General features: G+C 41.3%; 1 protein-coding gene across 1 annotated transcript; it reads left to right on the forward strand.

The window, feature by feature from the left end:
* The first annotated feature begins 2 nt into the window (after positions 1-2).
* Positions 3-22,557, forward strand: CMTM2 (CKLF like MARVEL transmembrane domain containing 2). Its single transcript, XM_061140524.1, has 4 exons — positions 3-233; positions 364-522; positions 21,725-21,826; positions 22,306-22,557. The coding sequence occupies exons 1-4, from the start codon at positions 3-5 to the stop codon at positions 22,555-22,557; spliced, it is 744 nt and encodes a 247-aa protein (XP_060996507.1).
* The last annotated feature ends 613 nt before the right edge of the window (positions 22,558-23,170 follow it).

Here is a 23,170-nt window from a genome sequence, read left to right on the forward strand (position 1 = left end):
AGATGGCTGATAAAAAGGGCAAACCCGGGGAACCGGCAGCAGCCCCGGCACCTGGAGCGCCACCGCCTGGGCCGGACGCTGCGAAAAAGCCAGACGAGCCCAAGAAAAAGTCAGAGCAGCCCAAAGATGAAGTGGGAACGCGGAAGGGGTGTCGCCGATACAAGTGGGAATTCAAGGACAGCAATAGAGAGTTCTGGACTCTGGGGCACGCTGAGGTCAAGCTCATTAGCTTGGTAAGTTGGGCCTGTATCCCTGGGTGGGAGCGGGATGTCCAAAGACGGGAGGAGGGAGAAGGAGTGGGCTCCCTGGGGCTCCTGTGGCCTAAACCCTTGGCCATGGCTCAAAGGGCATGTCTCTCGGCAGGCCTGCCTAATAGGTTCGCTGATAATGTTCACGGGGACCACTGTGCACCCCATCCTGACACTCATCATCACCATGGAGATGTCCATCTTCATCTTTTTCATCATTGTCTACACCTTCGCCATCCAGAGATACTTGCCCTTCATCCTATGGCCTATTTCTGTAAGTGAGGGGCGGTGGGGAGTGGCTGAGCCTGGTGTGACATCCATGCGTGTATCTTGGCACTTGAAAAGTGACTGAACAAAGAGATACACCTCATCTCTCTTATTGTGCTCCAAGCATGGGCTTAGCACCTTCATGTGGGGCCAGAGCAGGGGCAACTGAAGTTAGGTAGAAAAGGCTTCCAAAAGCTCAGCTTGAGGGTGGAGGGCCTCTTCCCTATGGGGTGGTCAGAGGAAGAAGTCTTTGCTTTCCTGAAGCTTTGCTCTTCTTGGCAGCAAGGGGGGGTGTAGCAACCAGTGTTTCCTTCCAACCCCTATGCCAGCACACTTGACTGAAAAGATCACTTCAAAGGTACCCTGTCGCCTGAAATCCAAGAAAGAAATCAGTCATATAAAATGAGAATTAAAAAGAAAAATCACATCTAAAGTAGCACCAGATCACCAGTGATTATCCTTGTAAAGGAATGTTAAGCCCAGAAAGATGTTCAGCCCAAAGCAATCATTCACTGCAATGGGACTGAACTGGGCAAGTTACCACTCCCAGACTCTGTTTCTTCATCTGTAAAATGAAGACAGTAATAATCTTGTATTAGATTGTTGCTAAGGAGTAAAAATAAAGTGCCTGATCCTTTGCCTGAAGACTCACAGACTTGAACCCCTGCCCATTACCTAGGTAATCACAAAACTTACCTACCTAACTTCCAACTAACCCAAGGTCCCTTGTTCATTGCTCAATCACAGCATGTCTCTACAGTCTTATGCTCACCATTTTCACTCACTTTATACACGAAATGGTTTCAGAATAGCCAAGCAACTTGCCCTCAGGTAATTCAGATAGTAAGTGGCAGAAAAAGGATTCAAACCCAGCTTTATCAGTAGACTCCGAGTCCCTAACTACACTCTGTCCTCCTACTTGTTAAAAGTTTTTAGAGTCCAGGGACCCACAGGTCTGGAGAAAGGTCTTGGGAAAGGGATAAGCAGAGGGCACATTTCCAGCCCAAGTCCTTGAGAAGATACTGGTAGTTCCCACAAGATGAAAAATCACTGAACCCTGAAAATCCTCCTGCTGCACTTACATAAAACTATTAGGGGGGAAATGTAAACACTATTGATTTAACTGAATGGCTGAGCTGGCAAAAGAAAAGAAAGAGAAAAAAGGGGGAAACACACAGATGCCAGAAATGGGAAACAGGAGTGGTAATCTAATCAGCTGCTTTAGTATGGGTGGAGATGGCCCAGAAGTGTTAACCCAGGAACTCTGAACATGGATTCTCACATACTCTCAAGTTAAGAGATGTGGTCTTGGTCCCAGGCAAAGTGGAGATTTAGAACCAAGAATCCCACATAAGCCCAGCATCCTGCAAAGACTGTACCCTGAAGGAAAAGACAGAGGAGACACCTTTTCCTTACACAGAGGAACAAGAAAGCATACTCATCTCTACCTGAGTTTTCAGTGAGGAAAAACCAAAAACGACCTTGAGAAATATGAACCTAGACCCTACACTTTCTATGTGTGAGTACCTGTTAAGGAACTTCAGTCATGTATGATTCTGTGTGACCCTATGGACTGTAGCCCACCAGGCTCCTTTGTTTATGCAATTCTCCAGGCAAGAATACTGGAGTGGGTTGCCATGTCCCCCTCCAGGGAATCTTCCTGACCCAGGGATTGAACCCACATCTCTTATGTCTCTGGCATTGGCAGGTGAGTTCTTTACCACTAGCACCACCTGGGAAGCCCTTTGTAAAGATTTGGATTAAGTTTTTCCTGCCTTCAGCCTGGAAACCTTCATGAAGTTTAGAAAACACAGTGCCTGGGAACTGGCATAAAAATCAATCCCAATTTTATATTATTCTGAAGAAATCCATAGGATTCCTGACAAACAAGTGCAAAATCATAATCAAAGCATAAACAAATCTCACAAGACAGGTTACAGGAGTGTTCAGTTCAGTCACCCAATCATGTCCGACTCTTTGTAACCCCATGAATGTCCACACGCCAGGCCTCCCTGTCCATCACCAACTCCTGGAGTTTACCCAAACTCATGTCCATTGAATCGGTGGTGCCATCCAACCATCTCATCCTCTGTCGTCCCATTCTTCTCCCGCCTTCAATCATTCCCAGCATCAGGGTCTTTTCCAGTGAGTCAGCTCTTCGCATGAGGTGGCCAAAGTATTGGAGTTTCAGCTTCAACATCAGTCCTTTCAATGAACATTCAGGACTGACTTCCTTTAGGATGGACTGGTTGGATCTCCTTGCAGTCCAAGGGACTCTCAAGAGTCTTCTCCAACACCACAGTTCAAAAGCATCACTTCTTCAGTGCTCAGCTTTCTTTATAGTCCAACTCTCACATCCATACATGACCACTGGAAAAACCATAGCCTTGACTAGACGGACCTTTGTTGGCAAAGTAATGTCTCTGCTTTTTAATGTGCTATCTAGGTTGGTCATAACTTTCCTTCCAAGGAGTAAGCATCTTTTAAATTCATGGCTGCAATCACCATCTGCAGTGATTTTGGAGCCCCCCAAAATAAAGTCAGCCACTGTTTCCCCATATATTTGCCATGAAGTGATGGGACTGGATGCCATGATCTTAGTTTTCTGAATGTTGAGCTTTAAGCCAACTTTTTCACTCTCCTCTTTCACTTTTATCAAGAGGCTCTTTAGTCCTTCTTCACTTTCTGCCATAAGGGTGGTGTCATCTGCATATCTGAGGTTATTGATATTTCTCCCGGCAATCTTGAGTCCAGCTTGTGCTTCCTCCAGCCCAGCGTTTCTCATGATGTACTCTGCATATAAGCTAAATAAGCAGGGTGACAATATACAGCCTTGACATACTCCTTCTCCTATTTGGAACCAGTCTGTTGTTCCATGTCCAGTTCTAACTGTTGCTTCCTGACCTGCATACAGATTTCTCAGGAGGCAGGTCAGGTGGTCTGGTATTCCCATCTCTTTCAGAATTTTCCACAGTTTGTTGTGATCCACACAGTCAAAGGCTTTGGCATAGTCAATAAAGCAGAAATAGATGTTTTTCTGGAACTCTCTTGCTTTTTCGATGATCCAGTGGATGTTGGCAATTTGATCTCTGGCTCCTCTGCCTTTTCTAAAACCAGCTTGAACATCTGGAAGTTCATGGTTCACGTATTGGTGAAGCCTGGCTTGGAGAATTTTGAGCATTACTTTACTAGCGTGTGAGATGAGTGCAATTGTGTGGTAGTTTGAGCATTCTTTGGCATTGCCTTTCCTTGGGATTGGAATGAAAACTGACCTTTTCCAGTCCTGTGGCCACTGCTGAGTTTTCCAAATTTGCTGGCATATTGAGTGCAGCACTTTCATGACATCATCTTTCAGGATTTGAAATAGCTCAACTGGAATTCCATCGCCTCCACTAGCTTTGTTCATAGTGATGCTCTCTAAGGCCCACTTGACTTCACATTCCAGGATGTCTGGCTCAAGGTGAGTGCTCACACCATTGTGATTATCTGGGTCGTGAAGATCTTTTTTGTATAGTTCTTCTGTGTATTCCTGCCGCCTCTTCTTAATATCTTCTGCTTCTCTTAGGTCCATACTATTTCTGTCCTTTATCAAACCCCACTTTGCATGAAATGTTCCCTTGGTATCTCTAATTTTCTTGAAGAGATCTCTAGTCTTTCCCATTCTGTTGTTTTCCTCTATTTCTTTGCATTGATCGCTGAGGAAGGCTTTCTTATCTCTCCTTGCTGTTCTTTGGAACTCTGCATTCAAATGGGAATATCTTTCCTTTTCTCCTTTGCTTTTCGCTTCTCTTCTTTTCACAGCTATTTGTAAGGCCTCCTCAGACAGCCATTTTGCTTTTTTGCATTTCTTTTCCATGGGGATGGTCTTGATCCCTGTCTTCTGTACAATGTCATGAACCTCCGCCCATAGTTCTTCAGGCACTCTGTCTATCAGATCTAGTCCCTTAAATCTATTTCTCACTTCCACTGTATAGTCATAAGGGATTTGATTTAGGTCATACCTGAATGGTCTAGTGATTTTCCCTACTTTCTTCAATTTAAGTCTGAATTTGGCAATGAGGAGTTCATGATCTGAGCCACAGTCAGCTCCCAGTCTTGTTTTTGCTGACTGTAAGAGCTTCTCCATCTTTGGCTGCAAAGAATATAATCAATCTGATTTCAGTGTTGGCCATCTGGTGATGTCCATGTGTAGAGTCTTCTCTTGTGTTGTTGGAAGAGGGTGTTTGCTATGACCAGTGTGTTCTCTTGGCAAAGCTCTATTACCTTTGACCTGCTTCATTCTGTACTCCAAGGCCAAATTTGCCTATTACACCTGTTACATCAGGTGTTTCTTGACTTCCTACTTTTGCATTCCAGTCCTCTATAATGAAAAGGGTGTGTGGGGGGGGGGCAATCAAAAATGAATTCACAGTCAAAGCTACAAAACCTATTCTTGACTAAGAATCAAGAACCAGCAAAAATAACAAATGGGATGATTAGAACCATTAGAAAATGAGATAGTAAAAGAATTGTCTGAAAACAATTTATAATACATTTAAATTATAAAGACATAAATAAAAGCCTGAATAAAAGAATAAGACATTAAGAGGTCAGTATAGACAGATTTTTTAAAGATTACAAGATATAATGTCTAGAACCTGATCATGTGGTTATGGAAATAAACATGTCAATAAATGGGTTAAAAAATATATTAGACAAAAACTGCAGAAGCAATGAGCCTAAGAATGTGGAAAAATTACCCAGAATATATTACTGATGAATTAAAGAGAGAAAATATGAAGAGAGAAGTTGAAACATAGAATATGGAATGAGAAAGTCCATCATAAACCTAATAGGAATTCCAGAAGAAGACACACAAGAGAATAGAGAATATTCAAAGTGATAGTAACTGAGAACCCTCCAGATTTAATGAGTGACATCACTAAAAATGGCAGAATAGGAATTTATCTGGCAGTACAGTGATTAAAACTTTGCACTTCCAATGCAGGGGGGTGCAGGTTCAATCCCCTGAGATCCCACATGCTGTGCAGCAAAAAAAAAAAAAAAAAAGGACAGAGTAGGGAATTCCAAATCTCTGTCCTTCCACTAAAGCAATGATTAGGGGCTCAAAAACTGTCAAAATCAACTTTTTCAGAACTGTGAAATCTAACTAAAGAAAAACAAAATGCTTAATGGAGAAAGAAGTTGTTGAATTTGGTAAAAGAATTTTGTAGCATTATAACTTAACCTGCCTGCCATCCCTCAATCCCCAGCTTGTCAGTGGCCATAATGACCCCCACATTCCGGGCCATATTCCTTGCTAGTGGCAGAGGGAACAATACAAATCTTATTCCCAAAGAATTAAGTGGTGTGCTTGACCTATCTGGTGGCTCCCTGAAGGACTGGCCAGGGAATTGATTTTGTGTCACCTGCCTCAGAGTTTTCTTAAGGCTGAAGCAGCCTCCTAGATAGCATTTGTTAAAAGCATTTAAAGGCATATGTACTAATCATAGAAACCTGGGGCAAGGTTTTCCAAGAAGTAGACAGATCAGAAGTTTGGGGAGGAGATGCATGGGAGAAATAAGAACTTTGAAAAGCCCCCACCTCTACCAGGTAATCTAGGACAGCACATGCCCAGAAAAAAAAAAAAAAAACAACTAAGCTTTCACCTTTGGCTGACCTTTAGGCTCTGCACAAGCAGTAACTAAACCTAAGAGATCTAAACAACTTGGAGAGGTATTGAAGGAGTGCCCTAATATAAAGCCAATTTGCAAAGACTTGTTTGTTTCCAGTATTTAAGGAAATATCCATCAAATAATCTCCTGATTATTAAGTTGATGAAAGACAAAGACGTCAGTGGCCACACAAGAGAAAGAATACAATCTTTTAAAACATAGTTTAGGAAAAAACATTAAACATACAAATGACTTTTAACTCACAACAAACAGCAACAACAAACTCTATAGAGGAGAGGCAATATGGTTTGAGAGTAATTATATTATAATATTCAAAATGCATAGTTTTCAAAGAATTATAAGGCATGCAAAAAAAGTTTGGCCCATTCACAGAATATATATATATATATATATATATATATATATATATATAGAGAGAGAGAGAGAGAGAGAGAGAGAGAGAGAGAGAGAGAGACTGATATTGAGGAAACCCAGATATTAGTCTTACTAGACAAAGACTTTAAATGAACTGTCTTTAAAATGCTTACAGAACTAAAGGAAACCAAGAGAACAATCATATAATGTCAGTAAAGAGAAGTTTAAAAAGAAACCAGATAGAAATTCTGGAACTGAAAACTAATATAACTGAAGTGAAAAATTCACTAGAGCTTTTTAAACAGCAGATTTGAACAGGCAGAAGAATGAATCAGTGAACCTGAAGACAGGTCAATTGAAACCATTCAGTTTGAGAAACAGAAAAAAGAATGAAGAAAAAATGAACAGAGTCTAACAGACCCATGGGACACCATCAAGCATACTAACATAGGCAGAGTCCCAAAAGGGGAAGAATGAGAGAAAGACAGAATATTCAAAGAAATAATGCCAAAATCTTTCCAAATTTGGTAAAAGATAGGAATCTATGCATCCGAAAGGAACAAAGTAGGATAAACTCAAAGTGATCCACTCTGAGACACATTATAATCAAACTGTCTAAAGATGAAGACAGGAGAAAGTCTTGAAAGTTATAAGAGAGAAGTAACTCATCTTGTACAGTCCAGTTCAGTCGCTCAGTCGTGTCCGACTCTTTGCAACCCCATGAATCGCAGCACACCAGGCCTCCCTGTCCATCACCAACTCCCGGAGTTTACTCAGACTTACGCCCATCGAGTCGGTGATGCCATCCAGCCATCTCATCCTCTGTCATCCCCTTTTCTTCCTGCCCCCAATCCCTCCCAGCATCAGGGTCTTTTCCAATGAGTCAACTTTTCACATGAGGTGGCCAAAGTACTGGAGTTTCAGCTTCAGCATCAGTCCTTCCAGTGAACACCCAGGACTGATCTCCTTTAGCATGGACTGGTTGGATCTCCTTGCAGTCCAAGGGACTCTCACGAGTCTTCTCCAACACCATAGTTCAAAAGCATCTTGTACAAGGGACCCTTAATAAGATTAACAACTAATTTCTCATCAGACACCATGGAGACCTGAGAGAGTGGAATGATGTACTTAGAGTTCTTAAGGGGGGGAAGAGAAAAAAAAAAAAACTATCCACCAGAAATCCTATCTTTTAAATTTGCTGTCTGTTATGGGTTGAATTATGTACCCTCCAAATATGGTGATGTCTTAACTCCCAGTTCCTGTGAATATGACCTTATTTGGAAATAAGGTCCTTACCGATGGTCAAATAAAGATGAGGTTATCAGAGTGGACCCTAATCCAATATGACTAGTGTCTTTGTAAAAGGGAGGAACTTGGAAGCAGAGACAGATAAAAACAGAAAGAAGACAACGTGAAGAGACACAGGAAGAAGATAGGAAGACAAGACAAGAAAAGGAATGCCTCAAGCTACAAGAAGCTAGAAGAGAAGCCCAAGACAGATCATTACATAGCATCTTTAGAGGAAGCAGGGCCCTGCATACTTCTCTATTTCAGGCTTCTGGCCTCCACAACTGAAACATTAAATTTATGTTGTTCTAATCCATGCAGGTAGTAGTACTCTGTTTTCACAACCTCAAGAAATGAATACAATAACCTTCAAATTTGAAGTTGCCCTTCGAAAATTACCATTCAGAAATGAAGGAGAACCTTTAAAAATAAATAAAGAAAAATGAAGGAGAAATTATGATATTCCCACATAAACAAAAATTGATGGAATTTGCTGCTGGTATACCTGCTACAAGAAATGCTTCAGGCTAAAATGAAAGAACATTAGACAATAATTTGAAGCCATAAAATAAATAACACCAGTAAAGGTAACTACATAGGTAAATATAAAAGCCAGTATTTTTGTATTTTTGGTTTGTAACTCTTCTTTCTTTTCTGATATGATTTGAAAGACAAATGCATAAAACAACCATTTAAATCTATGTTAATGGACCACAATGTCTAAAGATACAATTTGTGACAATAATAATTTCTGTGTACTACTGAAGCTCAGCTGGTATCAATACAAATGAAACTGTTATAAATTTAAGATACCAATAATAATCCCAAGGTGACCACTAAGGAATTAACTAAAATATATAGACAGAAAGGAAATAAGAGAATAAAATTGGCACATTTCAAAAAATTAAATACAAAAGAAAGCAATAATGGAGACATTGAGGAACAAAGAAATATGAAATATAGAGAATAAATAGCAAAATTATACAAATAAGTCATCAGTAATTACTTTAAGTGTTCATGGATTAAACTCTTCAATTAAAAAGTAAAGATTATCAGAATAGATTATATTTAAAAAAAAACGTAATTCTACTATATGAAAATCACAAGAGAATTCCTTTAAATCCAAAGATGCAAATAGGTTGAAAGTGAAAATGGAAAAAGATACTCCATGAAAAGAGTAACCAAAAAAGAACTGAGTGGCATATTAATATTAGATTTAATGAGAGACATGAATTCTCAAAGAGGGACCAAGAAGAATAAATAAAGCCATACCTAGACATGTCATAGAGGCATAGCTGATCATCAGAGGCAAAGGAAAATAAAATCAAACCAACAGAAAAGACAATTTACCTTAAAAAAGAAAGCTCAAACTATTAGACTAACTTTATATTTTTCAACAGCAACAAAAGTGATGACCAAAAAACAATGGAATAATTTCTTTAAGAGACTGAGGTGGAAAGGGTAAAAGACGCAATTAGAATGAGGAAAAAATGTTTCCCTTTCATTGACCTTCACTGAAGGAACTAGTAAAAGACTTCAGGAAGAATGAAATTAAACCCAAAAGAAATGTTTGCGCTGTAAAAAAGGAACAGTAAACAAAGAACCTAGTGAGCTTGTAGATTGACTTTAAACATTATGACTGAGGTTGCTTGGTTTTTAAAAACTTATTAATAGCTTTATTGGAGAGAACAGTAAAACAAGGTGAAACTAAAGTAGCAGCAACACAGTAACATGTAAGTCTATAGTGGTGGTATGTGATTAGAAATGAAAGTCCTTTATTGGGAGTAGGGGTAGATTTGGTAATAATATTAACATTAATATATTAAAAACATAATATTATTTTGCTAAAGAATAGAATTCCAGCATATGTGTGTGTGTGTGTGTGTGTTAAGTCACTTCAGTAGTGTCTGACTCTTTGCAACCCCATGGACTGTAGCCTTCCAGGTTCCTCTGTCCATGGGATTTCCCAGGCAAGAATACTGCAGTGGATAGCCATTCCCTTCTCCAGGGGATTTTCCCTGACTCAGGAAGAGAACCTGGGTCTCCTACACTGCAGGTCAGATTCTTTACCATTTGAGCCACCAGGGAAGCTGCAGAATTCCAGGATATATAACATCCAACCTGTTGAAAAGAAAGGGTGAAAAGAGAATCAAGGGAAATGAATCAATAGAAGGTAAAAGGGGGGAAATAAAAAGGAATGTGTGTTATATGTTAAAGAGGAAAAAATATAATGGTGGACATGCATCCAAATATATCATAGATGATGGCAAATATAAATGGACTATATCATTCATTTAAAAGAGAAAGGACTCTAAGAATAGTTTTTTTAAATCCAACAATGTACAAGGCATGTGGAAAAAGGTTGCAAGTGATAGAAAAAAAAATTAGAGGAAAATACTAACTAAAAAAAGGCTAACGTAACTTTACCATCATATTAAACAAATTTTATGTTTTAAAAACTAAGTATGTAAAGAGGATCACTACATATAGCAATTCTGAACTTGTATGTACCTAACAATGCCTGTGTGCTCACTCAATCATGTCTGACTCTTTGTGACCCTATGGACTGTAAGCCTGCCAGACTCCTCTGTCCATGGGATTTTTCTGGCAAGAATACTGGAGGAGGTTGCCATTTCCTCCTCCAGGGGATCTTTCCAACTCAGGGATCAAACCTACCGTTTTTGCATTGTCTTCTGCATTGAGACATTGTCTTCTGTCTTTAGCAGTGAGCCACTGGGAAAGCCCATATACCTAACAATATAGCTCCCTAAATATAAAAGGCAAAAATGAACTTAATTATAACCATAGTGGGAGACTTTAACATGTCTCCTTCAGTAATTGATAGCTTGATCCACTGCTATATATATCAATAGGACACATAGAATCCTACACCCCAGAGAAACAGGCTACACATTCTTTTCAAGTGTACTTGGAACAATCACAAAAGTTATCCTCAATGACACCACAATGCAAAAATAAACAAATAACAAGGAACTGATATGATATAGACCACATTCTCTAACTTCAATGCAATATAATTAGAAATAAATCAGTAAAATTTAAATCTTTATGTATTTGGGGAAAATTTAATGGTTTTCCCCAAACACATGGGGATTTAGTTACATGTAACAGGTAAATTTGGCCTTGGAGTACAGAATGACGCAGGGCAAAGGCTAATAGAGTTTTACCAAGAGAACACACTGGTCATAGCAAACACCCTCTTCCAACAACACAAGAGAAGACTCTACACATGGACATCACCAGATGGCCAACACTGAAATCAGATTGATTATATTCTTTGCAGCCAAAGATGGAGAAGCTCTGTACAGTCAGCAAAAACAAGACTGGGAGCTGACTGTGGCTCAGATCATGAACTCCTCATTGCCAAATTCAGACTTAAATTGAAGAAAGTAGGGAAAATCACTAGACCATTCAGGTATGACCTAAATCAAATCCCTTATGACTATACAGTGGAAGTGAGAAATAGATTTAAGGGACTAGATCTGATAGACAGAGTGCCTGAAGAACTATGGGCGGAGGTTCATGACATTGTACAGGAGACAGGGATCAAGACCATCCCCATGGAAAAGAAATGCAAAAAAGCAAAATGGCTGTCTGAGGAGGCCTTACAAATAGCTGTGAAAAGAAGAGAAGCGAAAAGCAAAGGAGAAAAGGAAAGATATTCCCATTTGAATGCAGAGTTCCAAAGAATAGCAAGGAGGGATGATAAAGCATTTCTCAGTGATCAGTGCAAAGAAAGAGAGGAAAACAACAGAATGGGAAAGACTAGAGATCTCTTCAAGAAAATTAGAGATACCAAGGGAACATTTCATGCAAAGTGGGGTTTGATAAAGGACAGAAATGGTATGGACCTAAGAGAAGCAGAAGATATTAAGAAGAGGAATACACAGAAGAACTATACAAAAAAGATCTTCACGACCCAGATAATCACAATGGTGTGAGCACTCACCTTGAGCCAGACATCCTGGAATGTGAAGTCAAGTGGACCTTAGAAAGCATCACTATGAACAAAGCTAGTGGAGGCGATGGAATTCCAGTTGAGCTATTTCAAATCCTGAAAGATGGTACTGTGAAAGTGCTGCACTCAATATGCCAGCAAATTTGGAAAACTCAGCAGTGGCCACTGAACTGGAAAAGGTCAGTTTTCATTCCAATCCCAAGGAAAGGCAATGCCAAAGAATGCTCAAACTACCACACAATTGCACTCATCTCACACGCTAGTAAAGTAATGCTCAAAATTCTCCAAGCCAGGCTTCACCAATACATGAACCGTGAACTTCCAGATGTTCAAGCTGGTTTTAGAAAAGGCAGAGGAGCCAGAGATCAAATTGCCAACATCCACTGGATCATTGAAAAAGCAAGAGAGTTCCAGAAAAACATCTATTTCTGCTTTATTGACTATGCCAAAGCCTTTGACTGTGTGGATCACAACAAACTGTGGAAAATTCTGAAAGAGATGGGAATACCAGACCACCTGACCTGCCTCCTGAGAAATCTGTATGCAGGTCAGGAAGCAACAGTTAGAACTGGACATGGAACAACAGACTGGTTCCAAATAGGAAAAGGAGTACATCAAGGCTGTATATTGTCACCCTGCTTATTTAACTTATATGCAGAGTACACCATGAGAAACGCTGGGCTGGAGGAAGCACAAGCTGGACTCAAGACTGCCGGGAGAAATATCAATAACCTCAGATATGCAGATGACACCACCCTTATGGCAGAAAGTGAAGAAGAACTAAAGAGCCTCTTGATAAAAGTGAAAGAGGAGAGTGAAAAAGTTGGCTTAAAGCTCAACATTCAGAAAACTAAGATCATGGCATCCAGTCCCATCACTTCATGGCAAATAGATGTGGAAACAGTGGCAGATCTTTATTTTGGGGGGCTCCAAAATCACTGCAGATGGTGATTGCAGCCATGAATTTAAAAGATGCTTACTCCTTGGAAGGAAAGTTATGACCAACCTAGACAGCATTAAAAAGCAGAGACATTACTTTGCCAACAAAGGTCCGCCTAGTCAAGGCTATGGTTTTTCCAGTGGTCGTGTATGGATGTGAGAGTTGGACTATAAAGAAAGCTGAGCACCGAAGAATTAATGTTTTGTACTGTGGTATTGGAGAAGACTCTTGAGAGTCCCTTGGACTGCAAGGAGATCCAACCAGTCCATCCTAAAGATTAGTCCTGGGTGCTCATTGAAAAGACTGATGCTGAAGCTGAAACTCCAATACTTTGGCCACCTCATGCGAAGAGTTGACTCATTGGAAAAGAGTCATTGGCTAGATGGCATCACCGACTCGATGGGCTGAGTTTGAGTAAACTCTGGGAGTTGGTGATAGGGAGGCCTGGCATGCTGCGATTCATGGGGTTGCAAAGCCGGACACGACTGATCAACTGAACTGAACTGCCTATTAGCAAATACCATCTGTACAACGCAGTTAAGCAATCCAAATTCAAGTCTATATACTGAGAAAAGAGCAATGAAAATTAACAATTCACATATCTATATCAAGAAGGTGACAAAATAAGACAAACCAAGAAAGAATTTTGAAGGCAGTGTCAAAGAGCTAAAATTAATGAAATAGGAAACAAAGGTCATAGTAAGGACTAATAAAACTGAAATCTAATTCTTTGAAAAGACTAATAAGGGAGATAAATCATAAACCTCAAGAAAAAAAGAGGACAAGGAAAAATATTAGTATAAAGAAGAGGTTTTAAAGATCATAGGGAAAATATGAACTTTTATGCCAATAAATTGGAATATAGAGTTAATTTCTCAGAAAAATATATGATGTATGTGTTGCAGGAAGGGGGACCCCTTCCAGGGCCTGAAACTGGGCTCTTGTCTAACACTCAGAAATGAATTGTCCGAGGAGACACATGTGCTGACAAAGCAAGAGATTTTATTGGGAAGGGCACCCGGGCGGAGAGCAGGAGGGTGAGGGAACCCAGGAGAACTGGCTCACAGTCTTAGGTTTTATGGTGATGGGATTAGTTTCCGGGTGGTCTTTGGCCAATCATTTTAATTCAGAGTCTTTCCTGGTGGCACACGCATCGCTCAGCCAAGATGGATGCTAGCGAGAGGGATTCTGGGAAGTGGACGGACACGCAGTGTCTCCTTTTGACGTTTTTCGAACTCTTCCGGTTGGTGGTGGCTTATGAGTTCCGTATTTCTTATCAGGATCTCCTGTCATAAAACAACTCATGCAAATGGTTACTATGGTGCCTGGCCAGGGTGGGCGGTTTCAATCAGTGTGCTTCCCCTAACATATGTGATGGTCCAGGCGCAGGTTGGAAAAGAATTTCCAGACATGAGACAGAGTGAGAGGGAAATAAAATTTATTAGAGTGGGAGACGCTGTTAGAACAGTGGGCCAGCTCAAGGGAGAACTGACATTGAACAGGGATCCTTAGTCCACTTTTATACCCAGGGTACAAGGAGTGGGATAGGGGTCTTGCAGGTCATTTGCTGATTGGATGAGGCCCGTATACTGGGTGGAGTAAGAGTAAGGCACATACCTTCTCCCTGTGTGGGGTAAGAGGGGAGACAGGTTATACTGCTCAGGAGGACCTGAAATCCGTTAATAGTTACAACATGGGGGAGGGAAGGACAATGAGGGTCTGGTTTGTCCCTTCCTGCATTCCAAGACCCTGCTTGGTTTTATGCTCTTTAGTCGTTGGGTCACCACAGTGTACAAAATGGACTCAAAAAGAAATAGAAAAATAGGTTATAAAGCAATTCATCCATGTTTTCATCTGGCACTTATTTCATTTCTTACATTTAAATCTTTTGATTTATGTGGAATCGTTTGGTAGATGGTGGGAACCATGGCTCCAGCTTGGCATCCTGATGGCTCTCCAACTATCTCACCCTGTCGCTCAGTTTATTCATTTACTGAACAGTACAACTTTCCCCCTGCTGATTTGAAATGGCATTTTTGTTAAATGCTAAAATCCCATATGAGGGACTTCTTCGGTGGTCCAGTGGTTAAGAATCCATGCTTCCAAAAAAAAAAAGAATCCATGCTTCCACTGCAGGGGGCATGGTTTTGATCTTTGGTCAGAGAACTAAGATCCTGTATGCCACATGCAGCTAAAAAAATTTTTTTTAAATCCCACATGCAGTTAATTTCTAAACTTCATATTCAGTTCCACGGGTCTGTGCCATTTTTCTCCTTAAAAAATGGGGGATGGGGTAGGTTTATAATATATTGTACCATCTGGTAAGGCTTTGATCTTAAAACCAGACATGATAAAGAAAGTAAACTATAAGCCTATATTATTTTAGTATAGCAATAAAAATTCTCTATAAAACACTAGCAAACTAAGTCAAGCAATACATAAGCAAGTAGTGCATCATGACATCATGATCAAGCAGGGCATCTGCCAGGAATATAAAGGTGGTTTCATCTCAAAGTTCTGTTAACATAATTCACCATCTTTTATTTAAAGGAGAAAATCATTTAATCATCTCATAAGCTGCAGAAAAATTATTTAATAATATTCAACACTACTTTTTGAAAGCCTCTTAGCAAACCAGGAAAAAGGGGAACTTCCTTAACTTAATAATATATGCCTACCCAAGCCTAAAATGAACATTGTATTTCATGGTAAAACATTAAAGGCATTTCCTTAGAGATGCCTACTGTCCCCACTTCTATTCAACATTGTGCTGAAGATCTTTTTTTTTTTAAGATCTTGGTACAATATGACAAGAAAAACAAATGGTATATGGATTGGGAAGAAGAAAAAAACTAGCCTTACTCACTGATAATATGATTCTCTACACTGAAAATCCAAGAGACTCAAATTACTAGAACTGATTTAATTCCACAAGGTAATCAGAAACAAATAGTATCCCTGAATGCCAGCAACAAATAATGAGAAAATGTGGCTTTTCAAAGAAACCATTTAAAGCCGCAACAGAAACTCTGGGTGTCTGAGAATTAACCCATTCAAAAGCTATAAAACTTCATGTGGAGATAACAACATTTTGTTAATGGACATAAAAAAAAATCTAAGTAAAAGAAGAAATATACCACAGTCACAGATGTGAAGAGTTACTATCATAAAGATGTTAATTTCATTCCAAAGCAGTGTCCACATTAAATGAAATTTCAACCTAACAGAGGTTGTTTGTGGAACTTTGCAAGATGATTCTAAAATTCTTATGGAAGAATAAAAAGAATTACAAGGATGGGCCCACCCAAGGAGATATTGGAGTAAAGCTTTGGTACTAGCTCAGGGGTTGACAAAAAGACTAACTGAATTGTAATGGACTGAATGTATGTGTACCCCCAAAATTCTAATGCTGAAATCCTAATCCCCAGTGTGCCTTTACTTGTAGATGGCCTTCAGAGTGGTAATTAAGATTAAATGAGGGGCTTCCCTGGTGGCTCAGTGGTAAAGAATCTGCCTGCCAATACAGGAGACACAGGTTTGATCCCTAGTCTGGGAAGAGCCCATATGCCGCGGAGCAACTAAACCTGTGCACAACAACTATTGAGCTTGTATTCTAGAGCCCACGAGCCAGACTACGGAGTCCATGTGCTGCAACTGCTGAAGCCCACGTGCCCTAGAGCCTGTGCTCCGCAACAAGAGAAGCCACCACAATGAAAGCCCACGCATCACAACTATGGAGAGTAGCCCCCACTCACTGCGACTAGAGAAGAGCCCACACAGCAATGAAGACTCAGCAGAGCCAAAAATAAATGTATAAAACTATTTTTAAAAAATAGGTTAAATGAAATCCTAAGCATGGAGTCCTGATCTGATAGGATTAGTGTCCGTATAAGAAAAGATAACCAAGACTTTGTTCTCTTTCCTTCCTCTCCTCTGCCCTCTCCCCTCTTCCTCTCCACCCCCACCTTGCCCACCACAGAAAGGCCATCTGAGAAAATGGTGAAAAGGCAGCTATCTGCAAACCAGGAAGAGTCCTCACCAGAAACTGACTTTGCTAGCACTCTGATCATAGACTTCTAGCCTCTGGGACCTGTAGGAAAATAAATGTCTGATGCTTAAGCCACCCAGTCTGTGGCGTTTTGTTTTATGGCAACATGAGCAGACTAATACGGGCAGTAAAAAGAGAGAACCCAGAAATAGACCTATATACATATGGCAACTTGGCATATGACACAGGGGGCATAACACAGCTGAATGGAGTATTGAATAAATGTTCATTCTTGCCTGGGAAATCCCATGGACAGAGGAGCCTGGCAGGCTACAGTCCACGGGATCACAAAGAGTTGGACACAACATGACTGAGCACACACGCACTTGGGACCATGAGAAAAAGAGAAAAACCGTATATATCATTAAAGTTAAAACTTTTACAAAAGAAGACATCATAAAATTTTTAAAATAAGCCCATAGAAAAATGGGGCAAGGGATATGAATAGACAGGAGACCCCGATGTCTAAAACATGTTTTTAAAAATGCTTCATTAGTAACCAGTGATCTGAAAGGTAAAACAACGAGGTACTATTTCAACTCATCAGATGGGCAAAGAAAAATAAGACTGGTAATCCTAGGCCTTGGCAAGGACATGGGAAACAGGAGCCCCTATACATTTGTGGGCATAAGTGAACACTGACACAGGTCCTTTAGACAAAGGCTTGACAGCACCTCAACAAGGAAAAAATGTTCATCAGAGGCACAGACAAAAGTGTTCACTGCAGACACATTTGGCAATAATAATTTCCTAAAAGGCAGAAGTACCCTACTGTCTCTAGTTTGGTTTATTCATGCATCAGCTAAAATTAATAAATTCAGTCTCATTCATCTCAATCTAATCTATTTCTCAAGATGGGTAAATCTCAAAAACTGTTAAGTTTAAAAAGCACGTGTTATAAGATACACTTTTTATTGAAATTTGAAGCACAAAATAGTATATATTATTTATGAATATATAATATCATGGTAATCCAAGTCTATGCCCAACCAGTAATGCTGAAGAAGCTGAAGTTGAACGGTTCTATGAAGACCTATAAGACCTTTTAGAACTAACACCCAAAAAGGATATCCTTTTCATTATAGGGGACTGGAATGCAAAAGTAGGAAGTCAAGAAATACCTGGAATAACAGGCAAATTTAGCCTTGGAGTACAGAATGAAGCAGGGCAAAGGCTAATAGAGTTTTACCAAGAGAACACACTGGTCATAGCAAACACCCTCTTCCAACAACACAAGTGAAGACTCTACACATGGACATCACCAGATGGTCAACACTGAAATCAGATTGATTATATTCTTTGCAGCCAAAGAGAAGCTGGAGAAGCTCTATATACACAACAAAAACAAGACTGGGAGCTGACTGTGGCTGAGATCATGAACTCCTTATTGTCAAATTCAGACTTAAATTGAAAAAAGTAGGGAAAATGACTAGACCATTCAGGTATGACCTAGATCAAATCCCTTACAATTATACAGTGGAAGTAAGAAATAGATTTAAGGGACTAGATCTGATAGACAGAGTGTTGAACTCTGGACAGAGGTTCATGACATTGTACAAGAGACAAGGAACCAAGACCCTCCCCAAGAAAAAGGAATGCAAAAAAGCAAAATGGCTGTCTGAGGAGGCCTTACAAATAGCTGTGAAAAGAAGAGAAGCGAAAAGCAAAGGAGAAAAGGAAAGATATACCCATTTGAATGCAGAGTTCCAGAGAAAAGCAAGGAGAGATAAGAAAGCCTTCCTCAGCGATCAGTGCAAAGAAATAGAGGAAAACAACAGAATGGGAAAGACTAGAGATCTCTTCAAGAAAATTAGAGATACCAAGGGAACATTTCATGCAAAATGGGCTCAATAAAGGACAGAAATGGTATGGACCTAAGAGAAGCAGAAGATATTAAGAAGAGGTGGCAGGAATACACAGAAGAACTATACAAAAAAGATCTTCACGACCCAGATAATCACAATGGTGTGATCACTCACCTTGAGCCAGACATCCTGGAATGTGAAGTCATGTGGGCCTTAGGAAGCATCACTACAAACAAAGCTAGTGGAGGTGATGGAATTCCAGTTGAGCTATTTCAAATCCTGAAAGATGATGCTGTGAAAGTGCTGCACTCAACATGCCAGCAAATTTGGAAAACTCAGCAGTGGCCACAGGACTGGAAAAGGTCAGTTTTCATTCCAGTCCCAAGGAAAGGCAGTGCCAAAGAACGCTCAAACTACCACACAATTGCACTCATCTCACATGCTAGTAAAGTAATGCTCAAAATTCTCCAAGCCAGGCTTCACCAATACATGAACTGTGAACTTCCAGATGTTCAAGCTGGATTTAGAAAAGGCAGAGGAGCCAGAGATCAAATTGCCAACATCTGCTGGATCATGAAAAAAAGCAAGCAACTTCCAGGAAAACATTTATTTCTGCTTTATTGACTGTGCCAAAGCCTTTGACTGTGTGGATCACAACAAATTGTGAACAATTCTGAAAGAGTTGGGAATACCAGACCACCTGACCTGCCTCCTGAGAAATCTGTGTGCAAGTGAGGAAGCAACAGTTAGAACTGGACATGGAACAACAGACTGGTTCCAAATAGGAAAAGGAGTACATCAAGGCTGTATATTGTCACCCTGCTTATTTAACTTGTATGCAGAATACATCATGCAAAATGCCAGGCTGGATGAAGCACAAGCTGGAATCAAGATTGCCGGGAGAAATATCAATAACCTCAGACATGCAGATGACACCACCCTTATGGCAGAAAGTGAAGAAGAACTAAAGAGCCTCTTGATAAAAGTGAAAGAGGAGAGTGAAAAAGTTGGCTTAAAGCTCAACATTCAGAAAACTAAGATCATGGCATCTGGTCCCATCACTTCATGGCAAATATATGGGGAAACAGTGGAAACAGTGGCAGAACTTTATTGTCTTGGGCTCTAAAATCACTGCAGGTAGTGACTGCAACCATGAAATTAAAAGACGCTTACTCCTTGGAAGGAAAGTTATGACCAACCTAGATAGCATATTAAAAAGCTGAGACATTACTTTGCCAACAAAGGTCCGCCTAGTGAAGGCTATGGTTTTTCCAGTGGTCATGTATGGATGTGAGAGTTGGACTATAAAGAAAGCTGAGCACTGAAGAAGTGATGCTTTTGTACTGTGGTATTGGAGAAGACTCTTGAGAGTGCCTTGGACTGCAAGGAGATCCAACCAGTCCATCCTAAAGGAAATCAGTCCTGAGTGTTCATTGGAAGGACTGCTGTTGAAGCTGAAACTCCAGTACTTTGGCCACCTGATGCGAAGAGCTGACTCATTTGAAAACACCCTGATGCTGGGAATGATTGAAGGTGGGAGGAGAATGGGATGACAGAGGATGAGATGGTTGGATGGCATCACCAACTCAATGGACATGAGTTTGGGTAAACTCCAGGAGTTGGTAATGGACAGGGAGGCCTGGTGTGCTGCAGTCCATGGGGTGGCAAAAAGTCAGACACGACTGAGCAACTGAACTGAACCAAAATAAGAGGAAAATACTGCTATACATCTGGGAAGACTACCTGTAGACTTGGAAGTCATGCAAAAGGCAGGGAGCGGTATGGAATGGTGAAACTGGCTCATCCCACAAAGCTTTTTTGTTTAGCGTTTGTTTTTTTCTTTTTGTTTTGAGGGCCATGAGGCAAATACTGCAAGACATTAACATCTATTTAATCTCAGTGGTTCATGGCTGATGGAGGTGGGAGTAGGGTTGGGCTCTTCCATAATTTTCTGTATGTTTGAAATGTATTAAAATCCAAAACACTGAAGAGGAAAAGAAAAGGCCTGAGACAAGGTGGCCAGGGAAGGACAACCCACAGAAAATGGCATCAGAGAAATCAAGGGGAAAGATGGCATTGCCCAAGTCTGCAGGGTCAGCCACTGCCCACAGGGTTAAGAGGATGCACAAGCTCTGGGCCTCAGGAGTGATGGGAGAGAAAGCCAGCTTGCTGTAGCCCTGGTTTGGCCAACTCTGACTTCAGTCTGGCTGTGTCAGGGAGCCACAGTGGGTGGTGCCTGAGGGGGAGACAGCATAGGTGGCAGCCCTTTTGCCCAGTCTGGGAACATCTGGACCTTGTCAGTACAGGGTCAGGGAAACAGATATGAAGCAAGGGCAGGACTGCAGCCACAAGCGATGGGAAGGAGGGTGGATGATGAAGAAGTGATGTGGCCTTACAAAGGCTCAGGGGAGGAGTGGGCAGAGGGTGAAGATGCCACTGCCAGGCTTCCGACTGAAGTACCAGAGTCCAACAGAACCTCCTGTGAGCAATGCAGCCCACCCTGGATTCAGAAAGAGGCACTGGCCCCAAGAGGAGAAAGACGTTGGGTGTTGCAAATTTATTTAAGTGAGCACTGGAAGTGGGGAGAAGCATAGCTAAAAACATAGCCACCAAATGTGCAATTTCACAGGATAGTAGCCAAGGCAGCCCATAACGGCAGATGAGCATCCCGCACTTTGCGTCTCAACTCAGAGTCCAGCTGTTGAACTACAGATATGTCCCCCTAACCCACTATACATTCAGCTTCCTATGTACCTTCCTATATCATCTGACCCTGGTGGCTCAGGTGGTAAAGACTCTGCCTGCAATGCAAGAGACCATCTACAATGCAGGGGATGATATGGGTTTGATCCCTGGGTCAGGAAGATCCCCTGGAGGAGGGCATGGCAATCCACTGTAGTATTCTTGTCTGGGAAATCCCATGGACAGAGGAGCCTGGTGGCGACTAACACACACACACACACACACACACATTTTAGATGAGGCAGAAGTTCAGAAACCATTCCCTTTGGCAGAAGCTCGGCCATTTTTAAAACCATTCCCTTTGGTGGAAGCTAGACCAGCAGGTGTTGAAGGGGCCTCAGCCCTGTTGAGAGCTGACTTATCTCTCCCATGCTTTCAGGATCTTCTCAACGACCTGTTTGCCTGTGGTTTCCTCGTGGGGGCCGCGATCTTTGCTATCAGAAGTCGGCAAACAGTGCCACTGAACTACGTTGCCGCTGTGGTGAGTCTTGCACATTGGGCTATTTATTTGCTCAGAAATCAGCACTTTGGGAGACCAGTTATTTTCCCCGAAGGAAAAGACCCTGTTTTCACAAAGTTTTGCCATCCAAGCAAAGTTTGAAAGTAAAGTTGGTGTTTCTCGTGGAAAAGCCATTTAAATAAAGATGATGTCCAGGGAGCTCACCTAGCTAATGGTTTCCTCTTCAAAGCGGCCTGCGGACCCCCAGAGCAAAGGGCCCCACCCTAGCCGGGTCTGCAGAGAAAAAGAAAATGCGCTGAGGTGACAGACAGAAGGGATGGGGCTCAGCTAAGGAAGCTCAGGCCGGTGGTGGGGGGTCGGGGCGGGGGCAAAGCGGAAGTCTCTCTGGGATCTGGCAGCTTGAGGGTTAAGCAGCAGCGACTGATCATGGAAGCCAGGAAGGAACTCTGACATTTGGAAGGGAAAGCCCCCAAGTTAACGAGGATTCTTTTGTTTCCCAGGTCTTTATAGGTGTGGCCGCCCTTTTTGCTTTAGTCGACGTTTGTCTTCAAAGAAAACACTTCAAAGGCAAGAGGGTCAAAAGGAATGTGCTGGTTCCTCCACCAAAAGAGGTTGAAAAGCCAAAGCCTCCAGAAAAAGCAGAGGAAGGAGGAAAACCGGGAGGAAAAAAACCAAAGGAACCCAAGGCAAAGGCAGATGCCAAGGGGAAGGCGGACGCAGACAAGGGCAAGGCGAAGGGAGGCAAGAAGTGAGGCGGCGGCGCACAGGTCACAGGCGGCCGGCTTCTCACCACAGAGCACGCTTCCTCTGTCTGCCCTGTCTTCTCTCTAGAATAGGCTTCTTTTCCATTTCAACTACCATCTCTGATTAGAAAAGAAATTTCTTCTTAAATGGATTTTGAAAACCTTAAAGTTGACGTGAAGGTTATTTTGTTCATTCAACAGGAGTAGCCAAAAGTTTTGGTATGGAGGGCAAGGCTGGAGGGGGGCACAGGGGATTTGGGGGACCAGAAGTGTGGGTGACACCCACTGTCCACACAGCCAGCCAGAGTGGCCAAAGGAAAAGCAGAGACTGGATAACAAAAGGCTGCAGTTTGTTCACAGTGACCTTTTCATGTCACATTTTTATAAATTTCAGGAACAAGGAAAAACAGAATCAACTCTGCAGGGTCTCTGCCCAGAGAGGAAGTAGAAAGCAAGAGGCATTGGCAGAAAGCGGTTAAAACCTCTGGAGGTGGTTCTTGCTTTCCCTGTGTCAAAATATTGTCAGGCAACATGAGATGGTAAAGCAACTATCCTCAAATTAAAAATAGATTATCAGGAAATCCAGACCAAAAGAAAAATAAGACTGTCAAGGGCAATATAA

The sequence above is a fragment of the Dama dama genome, chromosome 4 (genome assembly GCF_033118175.1).
Source record: "Dama dama isolate Ldn47 chromosome 4, ASM3311817v1, whole genome shotgun sequence".
Taxonomy (NCBI): Eukaryota; Metazoa; Chordata; class Mammalia; order Artiodactyla; family Cervidae; genus Dama; species Dama dama.